The 21,922-nt window shown below is 39.5% G+C and overlaps 1 protein-coding gene across 2 annotated transcripts; it reads left to right on the forward strand.

The window, feature by feature from the left end:
• The first annotated feature begins 1,005 nt into the window (after positions 1-1,005).
• On the forward strand, positions 1,006-17,572 carry GHITM (growth hormone inducible transmembrane protein). 2 transcript variants are annotated; one of them, XM_049697166.1, is made up of 9 exons: positions 1,006-1,158; positions 2,515-2,679; positions 3,681-3,780; positions 5,348-5,459; positions 5,887-6,028; positions 9,252-9,360; positions 14,259-14,447; positions 14,906-15,077; positions 16,599-17,572. In XM_049697166.1, exons 2-9 carry the CDS (start codon positions 2,551-2,553, stop codon positions 16,681-16,683), a joined length of 1,038 nt encoding a protein of 345 aa, XP_049553123.1. In that variant the 5' UTR covers positions 1,006-1,158; positions 2,515-2,550; the 3' UTR covers positions 16,684-17,572. The 2 variants fall into 2 exon arrangements, with proteins under 2 accessions (XP_049553123.1, XP_049553124.1); XM_049697167.1 differs by lacking the exon at positions 1,006-1,158 and adding an exon at positions 1,180-1,308.
• Positions 17,573-21,922: the final 4,350 nt, after the last annotated feature.

Below are 21,922 nucleotides of genomic sequence, written 5' to 3' on the forward strand. Positions count from 1 at the left end.
TGTGTGCTGCCAAGCTGTTTTATTACCCACATAAAACGCAAACCTTTTTGTTTGTCAAGATTTACATGGTTAGAGGATTATCGTAAATCACAATTAACAATAGCTTAGGAGATTAGGTTCATGAATTTTACATGTTATTAATCACCTTATCGAAATAGTGCCCGTCTAGGGTTTTACGCAGATTTATTTTTCTTCTCAGTACTTATCACTAACAAACATTTTGTCTATTTTCTTGTCTCCACCAGAAAGTAAACGCCATAAGGCCAAGGAGTTTGTTTTGCCAAAACAATGGTACAATATGTCTTTTATTTGTATGTATCCCTAGTACAGAATTTGGTACGAAGTAAGACTCAGTAAATATTTGTTTAATGGGTAAATGAGAATGATAGGAGGGGAAAATCTTCCTCACAAAGCCAAGAAATGGTTTTTCAACTTACAAATTACATGCATACGAATAGATCTCAAAACAACCCTGGGTAAGAGGCAGAGCCTGTTGTACCAACCTATTATACTAGCTAGTATTCACTGAACCTTGAAAATGTGTCATGGGGAGGTCACAAAGCAATGAAAGAACTCCTAAAATCCGGCCAGGCGGCTCTCCGACCTCGTGCGACTCAGCTCCTTTTGTAGATTTCACATCCGCCGCAAGAAACCCGTTGGCTCCGGTCTGAAACTGCCAATTTGGCACACTATCTGGAAATAAATTCTTGACAAGAGGAAAGAAACGGGACGAAGGAATAATTTTTAATTCTCATACTACCCTCTTTCAATTTTAAAATAATTTTTTAACTGCTGCAAGTGAAACTGTTGAGAGAAAAACGAAGGTGAGCTCCGCTACCCAGAGCTAAAATGGCTGAAATGCCTTCTCTGCCCACACCCGCGATGGACGTTGACTGCGAGGCTCTCAACAATCCTCCACGGGCCCCGCCCCTACAACTAGGAACCCCTCCTTCCTACTACCCGCCCTTCCGTTAGGCCTCCGCTCATGATTGGCTGTCCGTAGTGTTTGTGACTTCTCCGGATGTTGCGTCACGCAGCGAGCTAAAGAGACTGCGCTCACAATCAGTAAGAGGTGGGCAGAGGGCGCGAGAGGTTGTGGTCTTTGCGTTTCGCCGGCCCGGAGGGGGAACTGCGCGCTTGAGTTGACCAGGGACTGAGGTGAGGCTCCCCCGGGCCGTGAGGCACCGCGATCCACCGTACTACTGACAACCGGCCCCGTTGGGCCGCTGCGTGTGTGTGGGGAGGACTGGAGGCGGCGGCGCTGCGGGCTGCGTCACGGGCTGGCGGCGCGTCAGGGCCGTCCTGCAGGTGACCGGGTGGAGGGGACGGCGACTTCGGGGCCTGGGGCAGGCGGGCAGGGGCCCGCTGTCTCTGCCTGCTTCTCCCTGGGCAGCGAGGTGCTGAATCATCCCCGCGGCCGGGCCGCCCAGGCGCCGCTGTGGTAGATAAGGGGGTGCCTGCGGCTGGTGTGCTGTAGAGTCGTGCGTTGACTTTGGGAGGCTAGAGTTTTTGCTGCCGGGCTCTCATCCGAGTCTTGTGATCCGAGCTCATCGATGCACACGAAAGCGTACGGGGTCGGTAATAGTATCCATTTTGTAGTTAAGGCACCTGAGTCTCAGGGATCAAACATTCGCACGAGGCCACTTCTAGCCTGTGATAGAAGTAAAATTCCCACTCTGGAGGCCCCTCTGAGCTGGTGCTCCTCAGTAGATGTGTTGAGGTATGAAAGGCACAGCATCTTTAGGCTGAGATGATGTAATGCCACGAAAGTGCTAGAATGATTCGGTATTTTTCCAAAGAATAGGTGTCAGTTTTGCACACCCCTCGCAGATCCCGTGGCAGAGTTGGAAGTACATTCAGATAGGTATTTAAAAGCAAAGATTCTTAGCTTTTGGGGTGCTAGTTAAAATACATATTACTGTGTCTTATTCCAAGGGGTTAAATCATTAGGACCGAAGTTAGACCTAGGAATCTACATTTTTAAGGTACATCCCAGGTGGTTTCAATACCTTGAATATTTTTGCATCATATTTTGAAGGGAAGTAATACTTCGCATGCTTGGTTTCCACCGATGTTTTATAACCTTGCAATGTAGTATGACCTTGAAGAGTTAATCACTTCTTGGATGACATTTTTCCTCTGCTCAGAAGTTATTCTTAGCCCTTTTTTAAATTTTCCACTGAATGCTGGTATAAATCTTCAGACAAAACCACATGTATAAAATCCATCACACACCCCTTAATTCTCTTGATATTAAATCCACTCTGTATTGGACACATAAAAGTCATTCCTCTTGTTATTGTTCCGATTGGGATTTAAACCCATTTTGGTGGTCCATCCCAAACCAGTTCTGTGGGATGGATATCTTGAACTAACAAGGGACAAGCAGAGTATTCATCATTATCATTTTAAAAGGTCACTTTATTTCACCTTTTCTCCTAAGAGATGATTGGTTCGTTCTTAGAGTCGGTGGGTTGGTTAATGGGTGATTTTTTTGTCTCTGTCTCTAACTAGCATTTCAGATCTGCTTGGTAAACCTGGTGCACCACCATGCTGGCCGCAAGACTTGTGTGTCTCCGGACACTACCTTCCAGGGTTTTCCACCCAGCTCTCACCAAGGCCTCCCCTGTTGTGAAGAATTCCATCACGAAAAATCAGTGGCTCTTACCACCCAGCAGGGTAAAGATAATCTGAATATTTTTATATTGTCTGTCTCTCTGTATGCTCCTGGGACCATTTTTTTGACAGATTGTGAAGCTCCCTATTCTACCATTAGTGATTTACTGAAACAGCTGTGAAAATGTACCAAATCAGCTCTTTATCCCTATTAGTGTTCTGTTCCGTCTTTATCATATATGAAAAAGAACTCCTGTAACTTCTCCTTTACTTACAGCTCTTGGGATTTCTCATTCAGAGAATTTAGAGTAATTTGTGAAGGATTGAGAGCTGCATGGTTCAACAGAGAGATCGTGGAGCCTATTTTCAAAAGCTTAAGAATATTACCATTTGGCCAATAACTTATTAATAAGTTACTAAACATGTCATTTCAGCTCTTGTTTAGAGAATGGTGGAACAAAATCTGTCAAGTTAGAGAGAAACCCATTTCCTTTTGTAGTAGATTTCTGCTCTAGCATTCAAATTAGGAGTATAAATTTTGAAATGTGAGGTAGATAAGGAAATATACAGAAGCTAGAAGAGACAACTTTTTTCTCTTAAATTAACTGTTCCACTGTTGAAAAAGAGCTAAAATAGAGGTAGTAGTCATCCATCCCTTTGGCTTTGTGTTAAAGGAAGGATTGAGCCCATTTCCCAGATGAAAAAATGCAGCTAATACTTACTGAATGCGTATCTTTTAAAAGTTAGTGTTTAAAATATGATAATTCTAGAGATATAAATAAAATTTGTAGTTTATGAAATAAACAGTTCTGAAACCTGAACTAAGAAGTTAGGTTGTAATGAATTAGTGAATCACTTCGAAGATAGAGCACAAGCAGTGTCTACATTTAATTTTTTAGATTGGCTAACATACTTTCATAGTGAAGTATGTATGATTTACATACATAGAAAGTACCAAGTTACATTATACAGAGTTTTCTAGGGTGATGAGATTCTCTGTTTTATTTTGTTGTTAACATTCTTTTGGTGTGGGTGGTGTGTGTCTTTGTTTCCATGTGTATCAGGAATATGCCACCAAGACAAGACTTGGAATTCGTCGTGGGAAAACTAGCCAAGAACTCAAGGAGGCAGCTTTGGAGCCATCACTGGAAAAAATATTTAAAAGTAGGTGGCAGCCTTTAGTAAACTCGTGTTTTAAAAAAAGGTCCATGAACAGCCTCCTTAAAGTATATGCAAACTTGTACATATGTGCATTTTGTGAGAAGGGCAGTCATCCTCAGGTATCTGATGACCCTGAAAAGGTTGGTACTTCACGCTGAGCTCAGTGGTCTCCAGTCACGTTTCTTCCAGAAAAAAATTTTACTTTCACCATTTTTTTTAAGAATTATTAGGTAATGTGCCGTGATCTGAAAGTTATAATCTGTTATTGAAGTTCATTTGAAGCCACGTAGAATCTTACTTCAAACATAATATTTGTATATGTTTCAGGTCAAGAGTAAATCACCAAAACATAGATGTTAATAAAAAGCTAGTTGTTCAAGAGGGGTCATCTTGATTGACTGCCCATTTAGGGCCTCTCAGGAAGCAATACCCTAATGACATCAGTTTGGTTCACAGTTTGGATTTCAGCTTTGCAAGTTCAGAATCTAGATTGGTAATCTACCCAAAATCAAAGAACACTACTGCTCCTTAACAGCCTTGAAAAAGGTCAATACCCATCTTCCCTGACTTAAAATGGAGTTATGTCCTGATAAACCCATCATAAGTTGAAGATGTCCTGAAGTTCAAAATATATTTAATATACCTAACTTACCAAATATCATAGCTTAGCCTAGCCTACCTTAAGCGTGTTCAGAATACTTAACATTAACCTACAGTTGGGCAAAATTATCTAACACTAAGCCTATTTTATAATTAAGTGTTGAATCCTTCCTGTGATTTATTGAATCCTGAAAGTGAAAAATAGAATTGTTGGGTGAGTACAGAATGGTTATAAGTGTATCGGCTGTTTACCCTCATGATCAACTCGCTGACTGGGTGCCGCTGCCCAGCATCACAAGGGAGTATCGTACTGCATGACAGTAGCCCAGGAAAAGATCAAAATTAAAAATTCAAAGTACAGTTTCTACTTGAATGCATATTGTTTTTTAAAAATCTTAAGTTGGGGACCATCTGTATTTTAAAATGGGAGAGAGCCCCAGTTGGCATCCCTCAGGGCATTTCAGTCGGTCAGTTGGCCCTAGAAACCAAACTATATGAATCATAGCAACAGTGTAGTAACATTCTTAGGGAACAAACTTTGACTAAAGGGAGCAAGATGCTCTTTGTGAATACTTCCATCCAGTTAAGAGTTGATAAATTATTTCCTCTCAGTACTCTAAAAACCAAGAGCACACTCTCCCTTGATCCTGCTGCATAAACACTAATTACATTTTTCTTTGGTTCATTTTTTTCTTGACTCCATGTAAAGCATCATCTTTGTTTAAAGCACTTTAGACACAATATTAAATATAACGTGATGTTAACATGTTTTTCTCATCTTTATTTTCTAAGAGTGTCACGAGAACACACATCGCTTATGAATAAAATAACATATATCACAGAAGTACCCCTACATCTACAGATACACCACCTCCGCAAATTTTGTTAGAGTGAACTTAAAGATTAATTAAGTCTAATCATTTTAGTCAAGACAGCAGTATTAACTTGCATTTCCTCCTGTGTTCTTCAGTTGATCAGATGGGAAGATGGTTTATTGCTGGAGGGGCTGCTGTTGGTCTTGGAGCTTTGTGCTACTATGGCTTGGGAATGTCTAATGAGATTGGAGCTCTTGAAAAAGCCGTGTAAGTAAATTGTTCTCAAACAATTCGTGCCTTAAAGGTTCCAGTTTTCTTCTCATCCTTATCTTTCACCACTTTTGGAGTATTTTATGTCCAGTGTTCCAACTATGTGGAAATATACATGAAAAAAAATAGAATCTCTCATTTCCTTGGCATATATTTATTCAAACAATAAATAAAAATCTTTTACCAAGGTTATATATGTTTAAGCAAGAAGCAAATGTGTTGTTTTGTATATGTGCCAAGGGCTTATATGTTTTATATTACTTAATTTTTTATGGTAACTCCAACATGCATCATTATTTCCATGATACTGGAATAAGATTTAGAGCAATAAAGTGATATTTCTCAAGATCTCCCACCTAGTAAATGATTCAACCAAAATTCACATTCATAATTCTATAAATTAACTGTGTTGTGTTTCTTACAGAATTTGGCCTCAGTATGTGAAGGATAGAATTCATACCACCTATATGTACTTAGCAGGAAGTATCGGCATAACAGCTTTGTCTGCCCTGGCAGTGAATAGAACTCCTGCCCTCATGAACTTCATGATGAGAGGCTCTTGGGTGGTAAGTTAGCTTGTTTTTGTTTTCCTTTCCCACTAAATAGCAAAAGATTAAATGAAAACTATCGGAGGAGGGGATTAAATGGAAAGAATACCTTACTATATTAAACAGATCTTTGTTCAAGTAATATATGAATTATTAGTGCAGCTGAAACAAAGTAGGAAATACCTTCTTAGGCAAGTCAGCTATTATTCCTTGTTGAATATGTATTTTAGTAGCAGCAAAGATGTTGGAACCTAAACTTACAGGAACATTCTACTTATCTAGCAGCAGATATCAAACAGCTCTATTTTGTAGTAATTTACTAAAAAATAAAGCCGATGAAAATCCATCTTATGTGGCACATATATACAGTGGAATATTAGCCATAAAAAGAAACGAAATTGAGTTATTTGTAGTGAGGTGGATGGACCTAGAGTCTGTCAGACAGAGTGAGTCAGAAAGAGGAAAACAAATACCGTATGCTAACACATATGGAATCTAAAAGAAAAAAAATGGTTCTGAAGAACTTAGGGGCAGGACAGGAATAAAGACGCAGACGTAGAGAATGGACGGGGAGGGGGAAGGGTAAGCTGGGACGAAGTGAGAGAGTGGCATGGACATATACACACTACCAAACGTAAAATAGATAGCTAGTGGGAAGCAGCCGCATAGCACAGGGAGATCAGATCAGCTCGGTGCTTTGTGACCACCTAGAGGGGTGGGATAGGGAGGGTGGGACGGAGACGCAAGAGGGAAGAGTTATGGGGATATATGTATACATATAGCTGATTCACTTTGTTATACAGCAGCAACTAATACACCATTGTAAAGCAATTATACTCCAATAAAGATGTTAAAAAAAAAATCCATCTTAGAGGTCAGTGGAGAATAGCTGTCACAAAAACCCAAGCACTCTATACTACTAGGAGTAGAATAGTGCTGGCACTATTCTGAACTTTTCTTGACCCTATATAAGGTTTTATATTCAGTGAGAGTTTCTTGAGCATTTGTTGTTTTACTAGCATTTTTTTATTTTAGTAGGAGAGGACAGGGTAGTCGAGTTTTGTGGAAAAAAAACAGCTTGGGCAAAGGAGAGGAGGTAGTCATTACAAGTGACTTTATAATCCCATTCAAGTGAAGTTTAAGTGTTTGAGGTCTGGAGTGTGAAGAAGACACAAATAGAAAGGGTGTGTTTGATTGCCGAGCTGAGGAGAGCACCTAAGCGGTTAGAGGCCATTGCAGATACTAGAACAGCAAAAGTATGATTTGTATTTGAGATTTAAGAACTAATGTGGAAGAGACAGGAAGCAAGTGTACCAGCTGTGCCTTTTCAAGGTCTAAAATGATGGTAATGCAAACTAGAGCAACGAGTGTGAGACTGGGAGGGAATGGGAGATGGGAAAGTTTATATAACACACACTTCCCACAGCAAATTCCCACTGATTCTTCCCATGGGCAACCCAGATCCCTATGACTTCCAAATCTGTAATGTTTCCACTATTCTGTACTTTCCAAAAGGAGAACCATTTGCAGTTGTGTAGCCATTTAGACACTTCAGTAGTAGGGTCTTGCTTCTCAGATGGGTGTCATGAATCTCCTAGCCTAGAGGTTATTGAAGGCACAGAATCAACTTGTTGCATTCTCATCAGGTATGTCAGTTTTAATCAGAGGTAAACAATTTAAAGCAGTGCTTTTGTAATAAAGCAAACATGAAAGATTAAAATATACAAAAGAGTTTAGCCCCTAAAATAAGACTTCAAGGAGGTTTTGTGCTTGGGCCACCATATTCTCAGGTGCTTGTGGGCATAAGATCAGTCTCACCTGCCTTTAGGGCTGCTTAAGTAAAATAGTTTAGAAAGCCAGACAGGTGCTACAGAGAGGAAGAAGCCTTTGGGAGGTGACAGACATACACACAGATAATGTCAAAGTTTGTATCAAGTGCTTTTGGAACAGAGTAGAGACATCTGACACTGCTTATTACAGCCAGGGTACCTACCAGAAAAACTTTTCAGGCAAAGAGGTAATCCTTGAATATGTCAACCAGATAGGAAGGACGTATTTTTAGGCACAATAAACAAAATTAAAGAGGTGTGAAACGGGCATGTTTGCAGCCTACCAGTTCAGTGTACCTGGAGTGTAGAGTATGGGAAGGTAAAAGGCAAAAAATGAACCTGGATGATGAAGGACTTTAAAAGAAAAATATATAATTGTGTTAAATATCCTGAAAATGCTTTGCATAGAGATAGATGAAGTAGCTTTTAGTAATTGTTTCTCCATTGGAAGGTGGTGAAGTAGAACCCAGCGTGCTTTTCTGTGTTATGAGTGAAGGCTTTCGCATTCTCAGCAATAACAGCTGTTATGTTTACCTGTACTTTACCTCAGAGGTTGACCGTTCAGATGCCCATGGGTTAGACATAATGCAGATGAGTGAGGCAGGCCTGGTATGTCACGTGGGATTTTGGCATCTAGAGAAAGCCTTCCAACTAAATGCGTTCTCGCTCAATTGTTTTTTGAATAGTTGGCCAAACAAAACATCTGCTGCCTGATCTTGCCCAAGGGCTGCAAGTTTGCAATTTCTGCTTTAAATTTCCTGAAGATTGATTATCATCTTTCATTACAAACATTTCTTCCTTGTTATGCACAAGGAATATTTAAATGTATAACAATGGAAATCGAAGATAGACAAAGAAAGGGGATGAGGGCCAATTCAGCCAGAAAATTGGGAGGATAGAAATGTAGAATCTTATTTCTCATCTTTTCCATGTGCTGCTTTTTTTCAGGTTTTCATTTAGCAAATATAGAGTTTGAGACAATGTGAGATATATATATATATATATATTCTAATTGGTGTATCATGACTAACTTTTTTAATGTTACTTGTGCTATACCAAAATAAATATAATTAAAAATAATTATTCTGGGATTTTTAAAGGGGTTTTGTTATACCTTTGTCTAACAAGAATAAAATTTTTTAAAGATGATGTTATCTTCCAGAGCTCTACTCATTCACTTAAAGTTGTCTGGAAAACTTTATGTATGATAGTAGGGGGTGCTCTTGCTAATTTGACCAAACTGAAATAAGCACAAGGCCTTTTAATGTGCTAGAAAAATATAGGATTCTGTTTATTACCCTTCATCTTTTTAAACATGGTTTATTGGAGGGACTAACTGGACTTGGAACCTGTGAGTTTCTACTTTGTTGTTGTATAAGGATCAATTTTTCTTAGTAATACATGTCTTTCAGACAATTGGTGCAACCTTTGCAGCCATGATTGGAGCTGGAATGCTGGTCCAGTCGATATCATATGACCAGAGCCCAGGCCCAAAGCATCTTGCTTGGTTACTACATTCTGGTATGTTCTGTTTTACAATTGTTGTTAAACAATCTTAAACACTGCCTTTTTTGATGGCTCTTCACAGTCGTAAATGATATGTACACAATTTAATTAAGCCTCATGTCTGCTAAATACTTACGGTTTTCTGCACTTATTCCTGGTAGTATTATTGCCAGATCTCCACTCTGGAAAGTTAATGATTCTGATACTAAGACCATGGACAGCCCCAGTATTACACTTGCCTCTGGTGACAGTCTAGTATATGCAGAGATTTCCTTTTATGTGTTTTGTCTAATACCAGTAGGGTTTCAGATCTGATACACATCACTTGAGAATTGTTCTTGTTGTATATCTTTAGAAAAATAAGAAACTGGGGGTCTCTACCAGAGAAGGAGGACGTAAGATGTGTGAAAGAATAGGAGCAGAGGTTTTTGCAGTGGAGCATTGGGAAGAAGAAAGCAGTCAAAAAGATCTTTGGAAATTCACTTTTGTGTGTGATGTGGTTAGCTGGGTCAGTAGATAGTTTTTGGCACAAAGTTACTGTGGGCAGGACAGAGGCTGTCCAACCCTGGTATTGTGGAACAGTATTAATATTCCTTTACGTATATGTAATATTTTCCCTAATTATGGAAAGACAAATATTTTAAAGTTTACATGAAGTATTTTCCATTGCAAGTATCCCAGGGTATTGTGCCTCTGGGTTGAGTAAAGAACACCAGATGCAGAAACAAAAATGCTCTAGATGCATGATCTTTACCACAAGCCAAGAGAAATTTTATAAGCATTTCCATGAAAATTCCAGGGAGACAGACTGAAATGTTTTTAACGTGGGTTAATAAATGGAAATTAGTTTTGGGGTACCCAGTATGATGAATTTCCAGTGTGAAATACATCATTTGTATTCTTCATGTGCTGGCTTTGTTTTGGTGAATGTGAGAGAGCATGACTTCCCAGCCTTGGTTTTCAAGCCTCTCTTCCATTAGGTCTTAGGTAATTCAACCATAGATATTTTCCATGGACCTTTACAAGACAGAACTTTTGTGGTTGGGAGGGCGATGGTCCCAATATTTTCTTCTAATACCAGTAACCTGCTTTTAAGAAAAAAAATACTTAAAACGTAGTGTGTGCATTTGCTATAAAATTTAATATCTCTTAGTGCCATATAAATATTCACGGATTATTCAACGTCTTAGCCAGTAAATAGAGTTCTACACCTGTTTCCCATTTTAGACACTGTTTGCTTGAATAAACAGGTTCAGTGTCATTTTATCTCTGATAAATAGTAGATCCACTTGTTGAATTAAAGTAGCTATGTAGTTTTAATTCGAGCTAGAATAAGTAAGCCTTTCTACCTGTGTTGCTTAGAAAACCTCTTCTTATCTGATATTATTGTAACATATAAATTACTTAAGTTCTGGGTGGTTTTTGGGGGGGTTTTTTTGGTTTTTTTTTTTTTTGTGGTACGCAGGCCTCTCACTGTTGCCTCTCCCGTTGCGGAGCACAGGCTCCGGACGCGCAGACTTAGCGGCCATGGCTCACGGGCCCAGCCACTCCGCGGCATGTGGGATCTTCCCAGACCGGGGCACAAACCCGTGTCCCCTGCATCAGCAGGTGGACTCTCAACCACTGCGCCACCAGGGAAGCCCAGTTCTGGGTGTTTTATGTGTGTTGGAGGGCAGTCCCCAAGGCCACCCATTCATTCAGCAATTTGTTAGATGGAGTCACAGGACTCAGCATATAGTTATACTCAGAGCTAAGGTTTATTACAGTGAAAGGATACACAACAGGATCAGAAAGGGAGAAAGATACAGGCAAAGTCTAGAGTGTGGAGAAATCCACACACAGGCTTTCAGTGCTGTCTCCCCCCTTTGAGGGCACACGGCAAGAATGCGAAATGTGCAGTAACATGTACAATGTTTCTGCCCAGGGAAGCCCATTAGAGACTCAGCACCCAAGGTTTTTATTGGGGGCTGACCATTTAGGGACCCTCCTAGCAACTACCAAAATCCAGACTCCCAGAAGGAAAGCAGGCATTCAGCATAACTCATTTTTTGCATAAATAGTCTAACCCTAAGGTTAGAGAATGGTTCCAGTGCCAAGTTCTCAGATGCCAGCCAAGGACTAACCTTGCAAGCAGGTCTCGGTAAAGGTAGGCTTAGGTCTGCTGTGTTAACCCTTTCTTGCGCAGTATGAATGCCATTTTTTTCTTTTTTTAATTTGTTTTCAGAATTTGCTTTATTCTTCATAAACATCTTGGGAAGCTGTGTGTGCAGGCATTAGCCTGTCCATATGTTCATGGATGAGGAAGCTGAGGCTGGGTGAAGTCACACAGCAGGAAGTGCCAAAGTCAAGACTGACACCCCCAATGTTATTTCTTTTTTTCTTTTCTTTTTTTTTCCATAAATTTATTATTTATTTGTTTATTTTTGGCTGCATTGGGCCTTCGTTGCTATGCGCAGACTTTTCTCTAGTTGCGATAAGTGGGGGCTGCTCTTCGTTGTGGTGTGCGGGCTTCTCATTGCAGTGGCTTCTCTTGTTGCGGAGCATGGGCTCTAGGCACATGGGCTTCAGTAGTTGTGGCACGCAGGCTCAGTAGTTGTGGCTTGTGGCTTCTAGAGCGCAGGCTCAGCAGTTGTGGCACACGGGCTTAGTTGCTCCGCGGCATGTGGGATCTTCCTGGACCAGGGCTCGAACCCATGTCTCCTGCACTGGCAGGTGGATTCTTAACCACTGCGCCACCAGGGAAGCCCCCAATGTTATTTCTTAAAGTCCAACTCTCTGTCTAATTCTTCATTCACTGGCATGATGGAGTTTCAGACCCCTTTAATCCAAAGTGGATGACCTAAGGGCAACCACTCACAGAGTCAAAGAGACATCAAAGCCAGGTTTTGACCCAGGATAAACATCCCAATGCATTCTATTTTCATTTTTCATACAGATGTTTAATACCTTGTGGACACAGCTGTGGTCTCAATCAGGCCTAAGTGATATTGTGCAAGAATTACTGAAACGCTCGCTGAAAGCTAGTCTCTTCTGTTTTTCCCCTGCTTTATTGAGATATAACTGATACATGATATTGTATAAGTTTAAGGCATACAACATGTTGATTTGACACATTTATATATTACAAAATGATTACTACCATAGCATTAACCTTCATTTCGTATTTACCGTATCTTTTTTATGATGAGAACATTGAAGATCTACTCTCTTAGCAGCATTTATGATGTGGTATTATTAGCTGTAATCATGATGTACATTACGTCCTCAAACTTGTTAATCATAACTGGAAGCTTGTACCCCTTGACAGGTATCTCCGCATTTTCGTCTCTCCCCAGCCCGTAGTAACCACCACTATGCTCTGTGTTTCTCTGTTTGACTTTTTTAGATTCCACGTATAAGTGAGATCATACGATATTTGTCTTTCTCTGTCCGACTTATTTCACTTAGCATAATGCCCTCAAGATCCATCTGTATTGTCAAGAAGTGCAACATTTCATTCTTTTTTGAGTCTGAATAATATTCCATTGTTTATATATACCGCATCTTCTTTATCCATCCATCCATTGACAAACACTTGGGTTGTTTTCATATCCTGATTTCAGTTCCTTTGCTTATAAACCCAGAATTGAGATTGCTGGATCATATGATAGTTGTGTTTATTTTTTGAGGAACCTTCATACTTGTTTTCCCCAGTGGATGTACTAATTTCCTGAAGGGCAGTTTTCATTCACAATAATAATGTTGAGCTATTCTTTTTAGTTTTGTAATTGATTTGTCCTTAAGCAGCAAACATCTATTGCCATTTAAGATTTCTATCAGTATCATTGGAAAAAATCTCAATAATCTCCTTGAAAGTTTTTCTTAAAATTTTGCTGTCAGTTGCAAAACTGATAGGAATTCTGATAGAAATGTCATACAGACGAATTTCTATCCAATGTCTTTCCTAGAGCAAAAAATTTTTTAATTTTTCATCATCATGTGATAAAATATGCCCTATTACTTGATCTAGAAATGTTAGTCTCAAGAGACACACTGGTATTAAAATTTCAGTGTGAAGGTAGCTCTGTGCTTATTCCATGAGTTCAACTATGCACATTTAATGTTTAAGAAAAGGGTATAGTTGAGAATTCCCTGGCTGTCTAGTGGTTAGGACTCTATGCTTCCACTGTAGGGGACCCAGGTTCAATCCTTGGTTGGGGAACGAAGATCCCACAAGTCACATGGTACTGCCAAAAAAAAAAAAAAGAAAAGGGTATAGCTTGTTCTACTCAATACGGAAAGAATGCCTTATCTGAGATCTGTTTTTTTTTAAATAAAAGATTTCTATTTACCTTTGCTAATGAAATTATTGTTACTGTCCTTTGGGTGGACATGTTTATAAATATCTAACAACTAAAATTGCTTTTTCCAGCTGTGATTACATTCCCTATTACACAAGGTAACAGCAGCATCTGTCCGTGAAGTTCCTACTTTAAGATTAGCATCATATACTTATTCTTTCCTTTTACTGTGTTCTCTTTCAGCACAGTAGATTTGACCTTCATTTATTTTAAGCCTTTCATCTCAGTTCTTCCAAATGTGAATATTGTTATAAAGACTATTGGTAGACTCAGATCCAAATAATGAACTACACTGAATTTGACTTAGTTACTAAAACTCTAGATTAGTGTTTTTACTTGTGTGAGTTTTGACTGATTGACTAGGAATCGTGTTAGTTGTGATTTAGAATTTAGGTAGGTACAAGTTTTAGTTGTGGGGTTTGGGGATAGTGTCACCTAAATAAGGAGAAGACTTTTTGTAATCATATTGTTTAACTATAAGCTACAATATGTTCAGATGGCATGTTAGAAGAAGCATTTTCCTTTTGGTTGTTGTTTAGTAAATATTTAACTGCCTGCTTGCTCTTTCTCCAGGTGTGATGGGTGCAGTGGTGGCTCCTCTGACGATATTAGGGGGGCCTCTTCTCATCAGAGCCGCATGGTACACAGCTGGTGTTGTGGGAGGCCTCTCCACTGTGGCCATGTGTGCACCCAGTGAGAAGTTTTTGAACATGGGAGCACCCCTGGGCGTGGGCCTGGGTGTCGTCTTTGTGTCCTCACTAGGTAAGCCACTGTGCTTTGACGCTTGGTTCTTGGTTCATGATGTCCTAAAATCATCTGACATACTCAGGTATCCTAATGGAGAGAATTTAGTAAGTGTCATTTTTAAAAGTTGGTTAAAACATATATGCTAATTTGACTGGATTTGCTCGTTTGGCATCATGGCAAACCATTATTATTGGTTTTACCAAATACATGTAAAATGGGAAAGTTGGTCTGGAGAACATGAAAATTGCTCTGATGCAGGAACTTTCCTATAATGTGGGCAAGTGACCCATTGCAAGAATGAGTATAATGGGTTTTGAACTGAATGTATGTAAAATTAGAGCACATACTCGGATGTTTCCCTATCTGTGCCACATGCCAAAGAAGAAAACTTTTTTAAGTGATGCTGATTGTAAATCCAGTTACAGAAAAATCCTTTTTCCCAGAAAAACTTTTTTTCCCCATTTTGATTTCAGGATCTATGTTTCTTCCACCTACCACTGTGGCTGGCGCCACGCTGTACTCGGTAGCAATTTATGGTGGATTAGTTCTTTTCAGCATGTTTCTTCTGTATGATACACAGAAAGTAATCAAGCGAGCAGAAGTAGTACCAGTGTATGGAGTTCAAAAATATGATCCCATCAATTCGTAAGTAGCCTTTAATATCTTTTCTTTGTTGCATAAGGACATTTGTGTTGCTTTGGCCTATTTTGTTTTATGCCTGTGTTAGTTTCCAAGGACTGCTATAACAAATTATATAAACTGGCTGATTTAAAACAACAGAAATTTATTCTCTCATAGTTCCAGAGTCCAGAAGTCTGAAATCAAGGTATCATCAGGGTTGGTACCTTCTGAGGGCCCTAGGGGAGAATCTCCTCCATGCCTCTCTCCTAGCTTCTTGTCATGGCCAGCCATCCTTGGCATTCCTTGGCTTGTAGATCTATCACTCTAATCTTTACTCCTGTCCTCATATGATGTTCTCCCTGTATCTCTGTCTCTTATAATGATGCCATATTGAATTAAGACTCACCCTTCTCCAGTATTACCTCCTCTTAACTCACATCTTAATTATAATCGCAAAGACCCTATTCCCAAGTAACGTCACATTCACAGGTACCACAGATTAGGACTTGAACATATCTTTTGAGTTCAACCTGCAACAATGACTTTGTTGAATTTTACTATTTTATTTCTGTTATTATTTGGTCTGTTCTCTTTCCTTAGTAAGCTATGTATACACAGAACATTTGATTATATTGCAACTAAGTGTAATAATTAGGTATATATTCAATTGATTCAGAGTATTTTACCTATTTTGTTAATTAGCCTTATAGTGCTTTTGTTGGTCAATTAATTTTGCGTGTGTGTTTGTGTAATTTATATTTAACAGACTTTAAAACTGAAGAAAAGATGTATTAGTCAAGTGTTATTTTTGGAAAGTGTACATAATTGAAATTTTTAATAGAAAAGCCTATTTTATTAAAAATTGGAAACACTTCAATTTTTAATTTTTTATTAAAAATTGAAAATTCCATTTTGGAGATATTCAACTGTAGCTGATGTTGTGTTGTACAATAATGCTTTTTCCTTTCCTTGGCCTCTCCACCAAAGTAGGTTATTTTATTTAAGTAATTTCCTTGAGTTTCATGGTGTCTATCACATTTTTTAAAGTAATTTATTTTTATTTCTTTAAAACTTAATGTAATGATTTTTTTAAACATTGCTATAATGCTCACAGATTTGTGGCAGGTTTTTGGGGGGTAATCAGGGGAGGCATTGAAGGGAGTGTGTTATATTTTTAAATGCCAGACTTGTGTCTGACACATTTTTGTGAAGGTGTTTCTTTGGTTTTTATTTTGATTATTTCAGTGTCTATCACCCATTTCTTTTTTTTTTAAAGCAAGATACTGTACTCATAGTAGAGTGTCAGAGAATATAATGATTTTTAAAACTGCCCTTTAACACTTAAAAGATTAATCTGCCAAAAGAAAAATCTTGATAGTTTTCTAGTCTAGGACTTCCTTAGTTGGCGTCTTTTTTAAAATTTCCATTTCATATACCTGGGACAAATAATCAGTGTTGCGCTTTCTTCTCTCCTACATTACGAAATAGTTTTTGTCATTGTTACAAGAATTACATCATATTTAACAGGCATAATTTCTTTTCTAGGATGCTGGGAATCTACATGGATACATTAAACATATTTATGCGAATTGCCAGTATTCTAGCAACTGGAGGCAACAGAAAGAAATGAAGTGACTCAGCTTCTGACTTCCTTAACACATCTGGCTTGTTTAATAGGGGCAGATATTCTTTAAATAGTTTGTGCAAGCAGCTTTCGTTGAAGTTTAGAAGATAAGAACTTGTCAACATGTTTCAGGTGTTCCAGTAATGTGATGCTTCAGGTCTGCTTTTTCTTCTGGAGAATAAATTCAGTAGTTCTCTTCCAAATAGCACACACATTTTCAATTCTTGTGTTTGAGTAATTCTAAAATGTTCTAATGAATATGAAAAACAAGTTTTGTGTTGCAGGAATTTAAGTATTTTATCTATTTTTAAATTTATTTGGTTAAGTGAAATTTAGCAAACTTGTATACCTGCATTTTTCATTTTGGATTGCAGAATATTAGCAAGTAATGTCATAAGTGATGTAGGGGTTTGGTAAAGGGACCAGAGAGAAGTAAAGCGACACCTGCAGTCTTTCTTTGAATACTTAGAACTTAGCGCTTGTGTAGTTGTGGTGAGCCAGTGAGGGGGTCTGGATGTTTGGAAACAAGTCATGGCTGTACATCTGCTGAACTTATCAGAAGCACTGAGCAGAAAACAAAGACATAGGTGATTCTGCAGGCTCTCCTTACGACGTGGATGTGATCATGTTTGGCTTCTCATTGTTTGACACTGTTAGGAGAGTCCACAGTGCTAATCATGTGGAGAATTCCTGTTACATATATTATGTGTGTGTGTAAGTCTTACTTTTGAATCGTCTAGTAGAACAAAATATCCTTAAAACACTCAGGAAAATAATATTCGAAGCAGGAAAATTGTTGCATTTTAAGTATACAAACAATATGTGCATAGTTGCTGAATATTTTTGCAAATTTATTGAAATGTTTAAAGGAATAAATGCTTGCCTTTCTTATCTCTTCAGGCTTTAACTTTTATATCAGAAAAGCCTATTCGTGGTTTACACTTGAGATTATGAAAGCAGTTTTCCCCCTCAGATTTAGTTTCTTGCATTCCCTCTCAGAGGAATCACTAAAAAAAGGAAGGCAGGGCTTCCCTGGTGGTGCAGTGGTTAAGAATCCGCCTGCCAATTCAGGGGACATGGGTTCGAGCCCTGGTCCGGGAAGATTCCACATACCGCTGAGCAACTAAGCCCGTGCACCACAGCTACTGAGCCTGCGCTCTAGAGCCCGCAAGCCACAACTACTGAGCCCGTGTGCCTAGAGCCCATGCTCCGCAACAAGAGAAGCCACCGCAATGAGAAGCCTGTGCACCTCGACGAAGAGTGGCCCCCGCTCGCTGCAACTAGAGAAAGCCCGCGCACAGCAACGAAGACCCAACGCAGCCAAAAATAAATAAATTAAATAAATAAATTTATTTAAAAAAAGAAGGCGGCAAAGCGAGGCTTCTTTCATGAACTATATCAATCAAAAATGTAATGGAGAAAATGCTTCACTAGAGTTTCCCCTAGCAGAATTCTCCTTTCCTCCATAGGCCATTATTTAACTCTCGTGCCATTTATAAGTTTTTTGATACAGAAGAGTTATTTTTGGAAGTTCTTATGAATGAAATAAGTGTATGATTATTGAGATAGTTGGTGTTTTGACAAATATTTACTACAGTAATCCATAAATAACTATTCTCCCCACCTCAAGTTACATAGGATGCCTATTTCTGAAATAATAATGGTTCTAGCCAGATGGTGATTGGTCTGTAATTTTTCCAGCTGAACCATATGCATGTTATTGAATAGGAGATTTGTTCAAGAAAGCAACTTAATCCCTTACTGATGTAGTATATAGAGTATGGTATGATTATAACTATGGTCCTTACAGCTAGACTGCATTTATCTGAACCCCAGCTCTTCCACTTATTCCTTACATGACCTTTGGCAAATGACTTAACCTCTCTGTGCCCATTTCCTTATCTGTAAGATGAAGATGATACAGAACCTACCTCAGGGTTAAGGTGAAATGTGCATGCAGGCACTTAGTAAACGCTATGTAAGTTTTAGCTGCTGTTGCTGGCTGGTTTTGAAGGGTTTTTTCTTAAGAAAGATCTATGAAACTTCTGTGTGTTCCCTTCTCTACCGTAGCCCCTGTACAGTGTGATCTTAGAGTGAAATCTTACCGGTCCTGTTGTCAGTCACGTTTTAGCACACAAAGTTTATATCCTTATGTTGGGATGATACACACACAACACAAAATGATATAATTTCAACAGTGGTATCAGGCAAAGGCTTATCTAGAAAATGGGGTTTTTTTGTTTATTTTTTTTAATGACAGCATTTTATTATAGCACTTTTTCTGATTTTGCTAAGACAGTGAAGACTTCAATATAAAATGTGAATATAAGTTAAAATATTATAATAGGACTTAAATGATAACAGGAGAAAAATCACTATTTCTTTGGCTACTGTTAACATACCACTGGGGTTTTTTCCTCACATCACTCAAGGGAAGAGTGGAGACCTGCAAATTGATGGGCTTTAGGCAAAAAAAAAAAAAAAAAAAAAATCCATTTCTCATTTTCTGAAACATCATCTGATCTAGGAAGGGTGTCGTGTCTTTATTAGCTCATTAGTCATGCTACCTGTTCTAAGATGCAGTATTTGTCAGACTTCATTTCTGAAATGTGTGTTCCATTTCATGATTTTTTTCCACCAAACGAAACAGCGTATCTTTAAATCAGTGGCATCTTAGAATTGAAGAAATAATGGCATTTTTCAATGATTTGTTTTCCATTTCTAATAGTTCATTGTCCTGTAGGAACTGGTATCTGATGATTCAGAGAGAATCTTCCACAACCTAGCCCCACCCAGTTACGTACTTCATACAGGTTGAATTGGACTGATTTCCCAGCAATGCAGAATGACTCCCAAACAGGAATGCCAGTAGAAGTTGAGAGAGAAAGATTTTGTGGTTTGGCGTGATCTGGCTGTTCATAAAAGGGATTAACGACTTGGTTCAGTTCAGTACTCCTTGAAGGAATGAACTCTTAGCACCAACTGTGGGGAGAAACCAGGGTGAATGAGACCCTTTTCACCCTGCTGTCACAGCCTGGCTGGGAGCTTGTCAGCTAGAAGACAGCATCAGATGGGCAGAGGCAGTGGGTGGTGGCCAGGAGAGATCTCATAGTGAGAGAGGGCCGTTGGCCCTGCTGACCTTTGAGCAGGGAATGCTGGAGACAGAAACCCTTACTGTTGGTGGGGAATTTTGTGCCTGAACACAGCAGCATTAAATTTTTTTTTTTTTTTTTTTTTTGCTGTATAGTTGATTTATAATGTGTCACTTTGTACAGCAAAGTGACTCAGTTATACACCTATATACAGTTTTTTTATATGCTTTTCCATTATGGTTTATCACAAGGTATTGAATATAATACCCTGTGCTGTACATTAGGGCCTTGTTGTTTATCCATTCTACATGTAATAGTTTGCATCTACCAACCCCAAATTTCCAGTCCATCCCTTTTCCTACCCCCATAACAGCATTAATCTTTACAAGTCACTTTTTTTAAGAGATCAGGTCAAGAGATAGGCACTCTATTTGGTACCATGTTGCTAAAATATGAGAAACAGCAATAAATGACCCAAGGTAATTGTGAAGTGATTATTCAGAAACTACAAAAGCATTATGGAGACTACTCACTACAAGAGTTCAGAGAAAGGGGGCAGTTTCACTATGCTGAGTGCCCACAGGAACACAGGTGTCCTACACACACCAGCACAGAAAGGCTGGGGGCTGGAGGGGGCTCCCAGCTTTGGTGGGAAGGGGCATGTCCGGGGCAGCCTTCCCGCAAAGCATCATGGGAAGCATCTGGACCTACTTTGCAGAGAACCCAGCCTTCTCCGCCTGCAAACCAAATGTGTTTGTGACTCTACTTGTGTGCTCACAAATTATGTCACCCTTATACTGGGTGCCTCAGAAAAGAAGTATGGTCACCTACCTCATTTAAGTAGAAGACGTATTTAAAAAGAAGTTGGGGGATTCCTTAGCGGTCCCATGGTTAGGAATCCACGTTTCCTCTGCAGGGGGCACGGGTTCGAACCCTGGTCAGGGAACTAAGATCCCTCATGCTGTTTGGCACGGCCAAAAAAAGAAAGAAAAACAAAGTTGGAGAAATTATGACAAGATTTTCACTCTTGTTATTTCTGAGTGGCAGAAAAAATGGGCATTTGGAAGGGAAATGGGGTGTTCAGTATCTTTTTCAGTATATTATATCTGCCCATAAGTAGTTTTTTAGAAAAGTAAGTCCATATGGAGAGAAAATACATTGAACACCTCAAAAGAAGCTTTTCAGATTTTAGGAACTTAGTGGGAAAGCAGAAACTCTCTCCACCCTGTGGCCTTTGGCACCATCTCACCTCTGAGTGGAACTGAACCCAGAACCTTCAAGGCCCTTTTAGCCCTGAGGTGCTGTGTCTGCAGTGACATCAGGGTTGAAGTTTAGCCCAGGATGGCAGGGCTCTGTCGGCACCTTGCGCATCCGCCTGGTCCTAGTGCTTCCAGGAGTGGGGCAAGAGTAAGGGAAGGGGACACCTCTCCTCTGGGAAGCCTGCTGCCAAACCTGCAAAGCACGCAACAGACACTGACAAACAGGATCCATCCCAACCCCACCTGCCGTTCTCCAGCTCCAAACGCTGGCAAAAGCCGGAAACCTTGGCATCCTCCCTCCTCCCCATTGCCCAAGTCAGTGGCACTTGCTTTGCTGGTCCTCTCACCCTTCTCCATCAAAATCCACACGTGTGGGTGAGTCTGCTATCAGTCCTTTAGACCTGAATTTCAGTGTTTATTTCTTCTTTGCCCCAAATCGTGGCAAGAAAAGACAGTCATCGTTCCACGTTAAAGAAGCGTCATACATCCTTGAGCACAACTGGGGAATTGGTATTTCTTGGAGACAGGTTATTAAAAAAGGGAGGGAAAGCTATGCTCCCCACTGCTGACAACTGACTGCCTAATATAACAAAAACTTCTTTTCATAGGGCACGATGCTTTAGCATTCACTTTCATCAAAGGGATCTCTTCCTCTCCAACTTCAGTTACTGTTTTACTGAGGAGGAGAGAAACTGAGGAACAGAGAAGTTGAGCAACTTGTCCAGGGTCACACAGCTAAAGATTGCCAAGTGTTCTGCTGAGAACCTGCATCATGTGGCTATAGAGCCTGTGCTTTTCATGAGTGTAGGGGAGTAAGGGAGACAGAAATAGAAAGCAAGCGTCCTGAGTCCCCTACTCCAGGCTAAGACCATGGGGTGGATGTGAAGGGGTGGA

The sequence above is a fragment of the Orcinus orca genome, chromosome 14 (assembly GCF_937001465.1).
Source record: "Orcinus orca chromosome 14, mOrcOrc1.1, whole genome shotgun sequence".
Taxonomy (NCBI): Eukaryota; Metazoa; Chordata; class Mammalia; order Artiodactyla; family Delphinidae; genus Orcinus; species Orcinus orca.

What these genes read in the sequence shown, in the direction of transcription:
- GHITM (XM_049697166.1), top strand. Translation starts at nt 2,551, where the DNA reads ATGCTGGCCGCAAGACTTGTGTGTCTCCGGACACTACCTTCCAGGGTT. An exon ending in ACTGGAAAAAATATTTAAAA is followed by an intron (nt 3,781 to 5,347) that starts GTAGGTGGCAGC and finishes TGTGTTCTTCAG; the next exon opens with TTGATCAGATGGGAAGATGG. An exon ending in GGAGCTCTTGAAAAAGCCGT is followed by an intron (nt 5,460 to 5,886) that starts GTAAGTAAATTG and finishes TGTTTCTTACAG; the next exon opens with AATTTGGCCTCAGTATGTGA.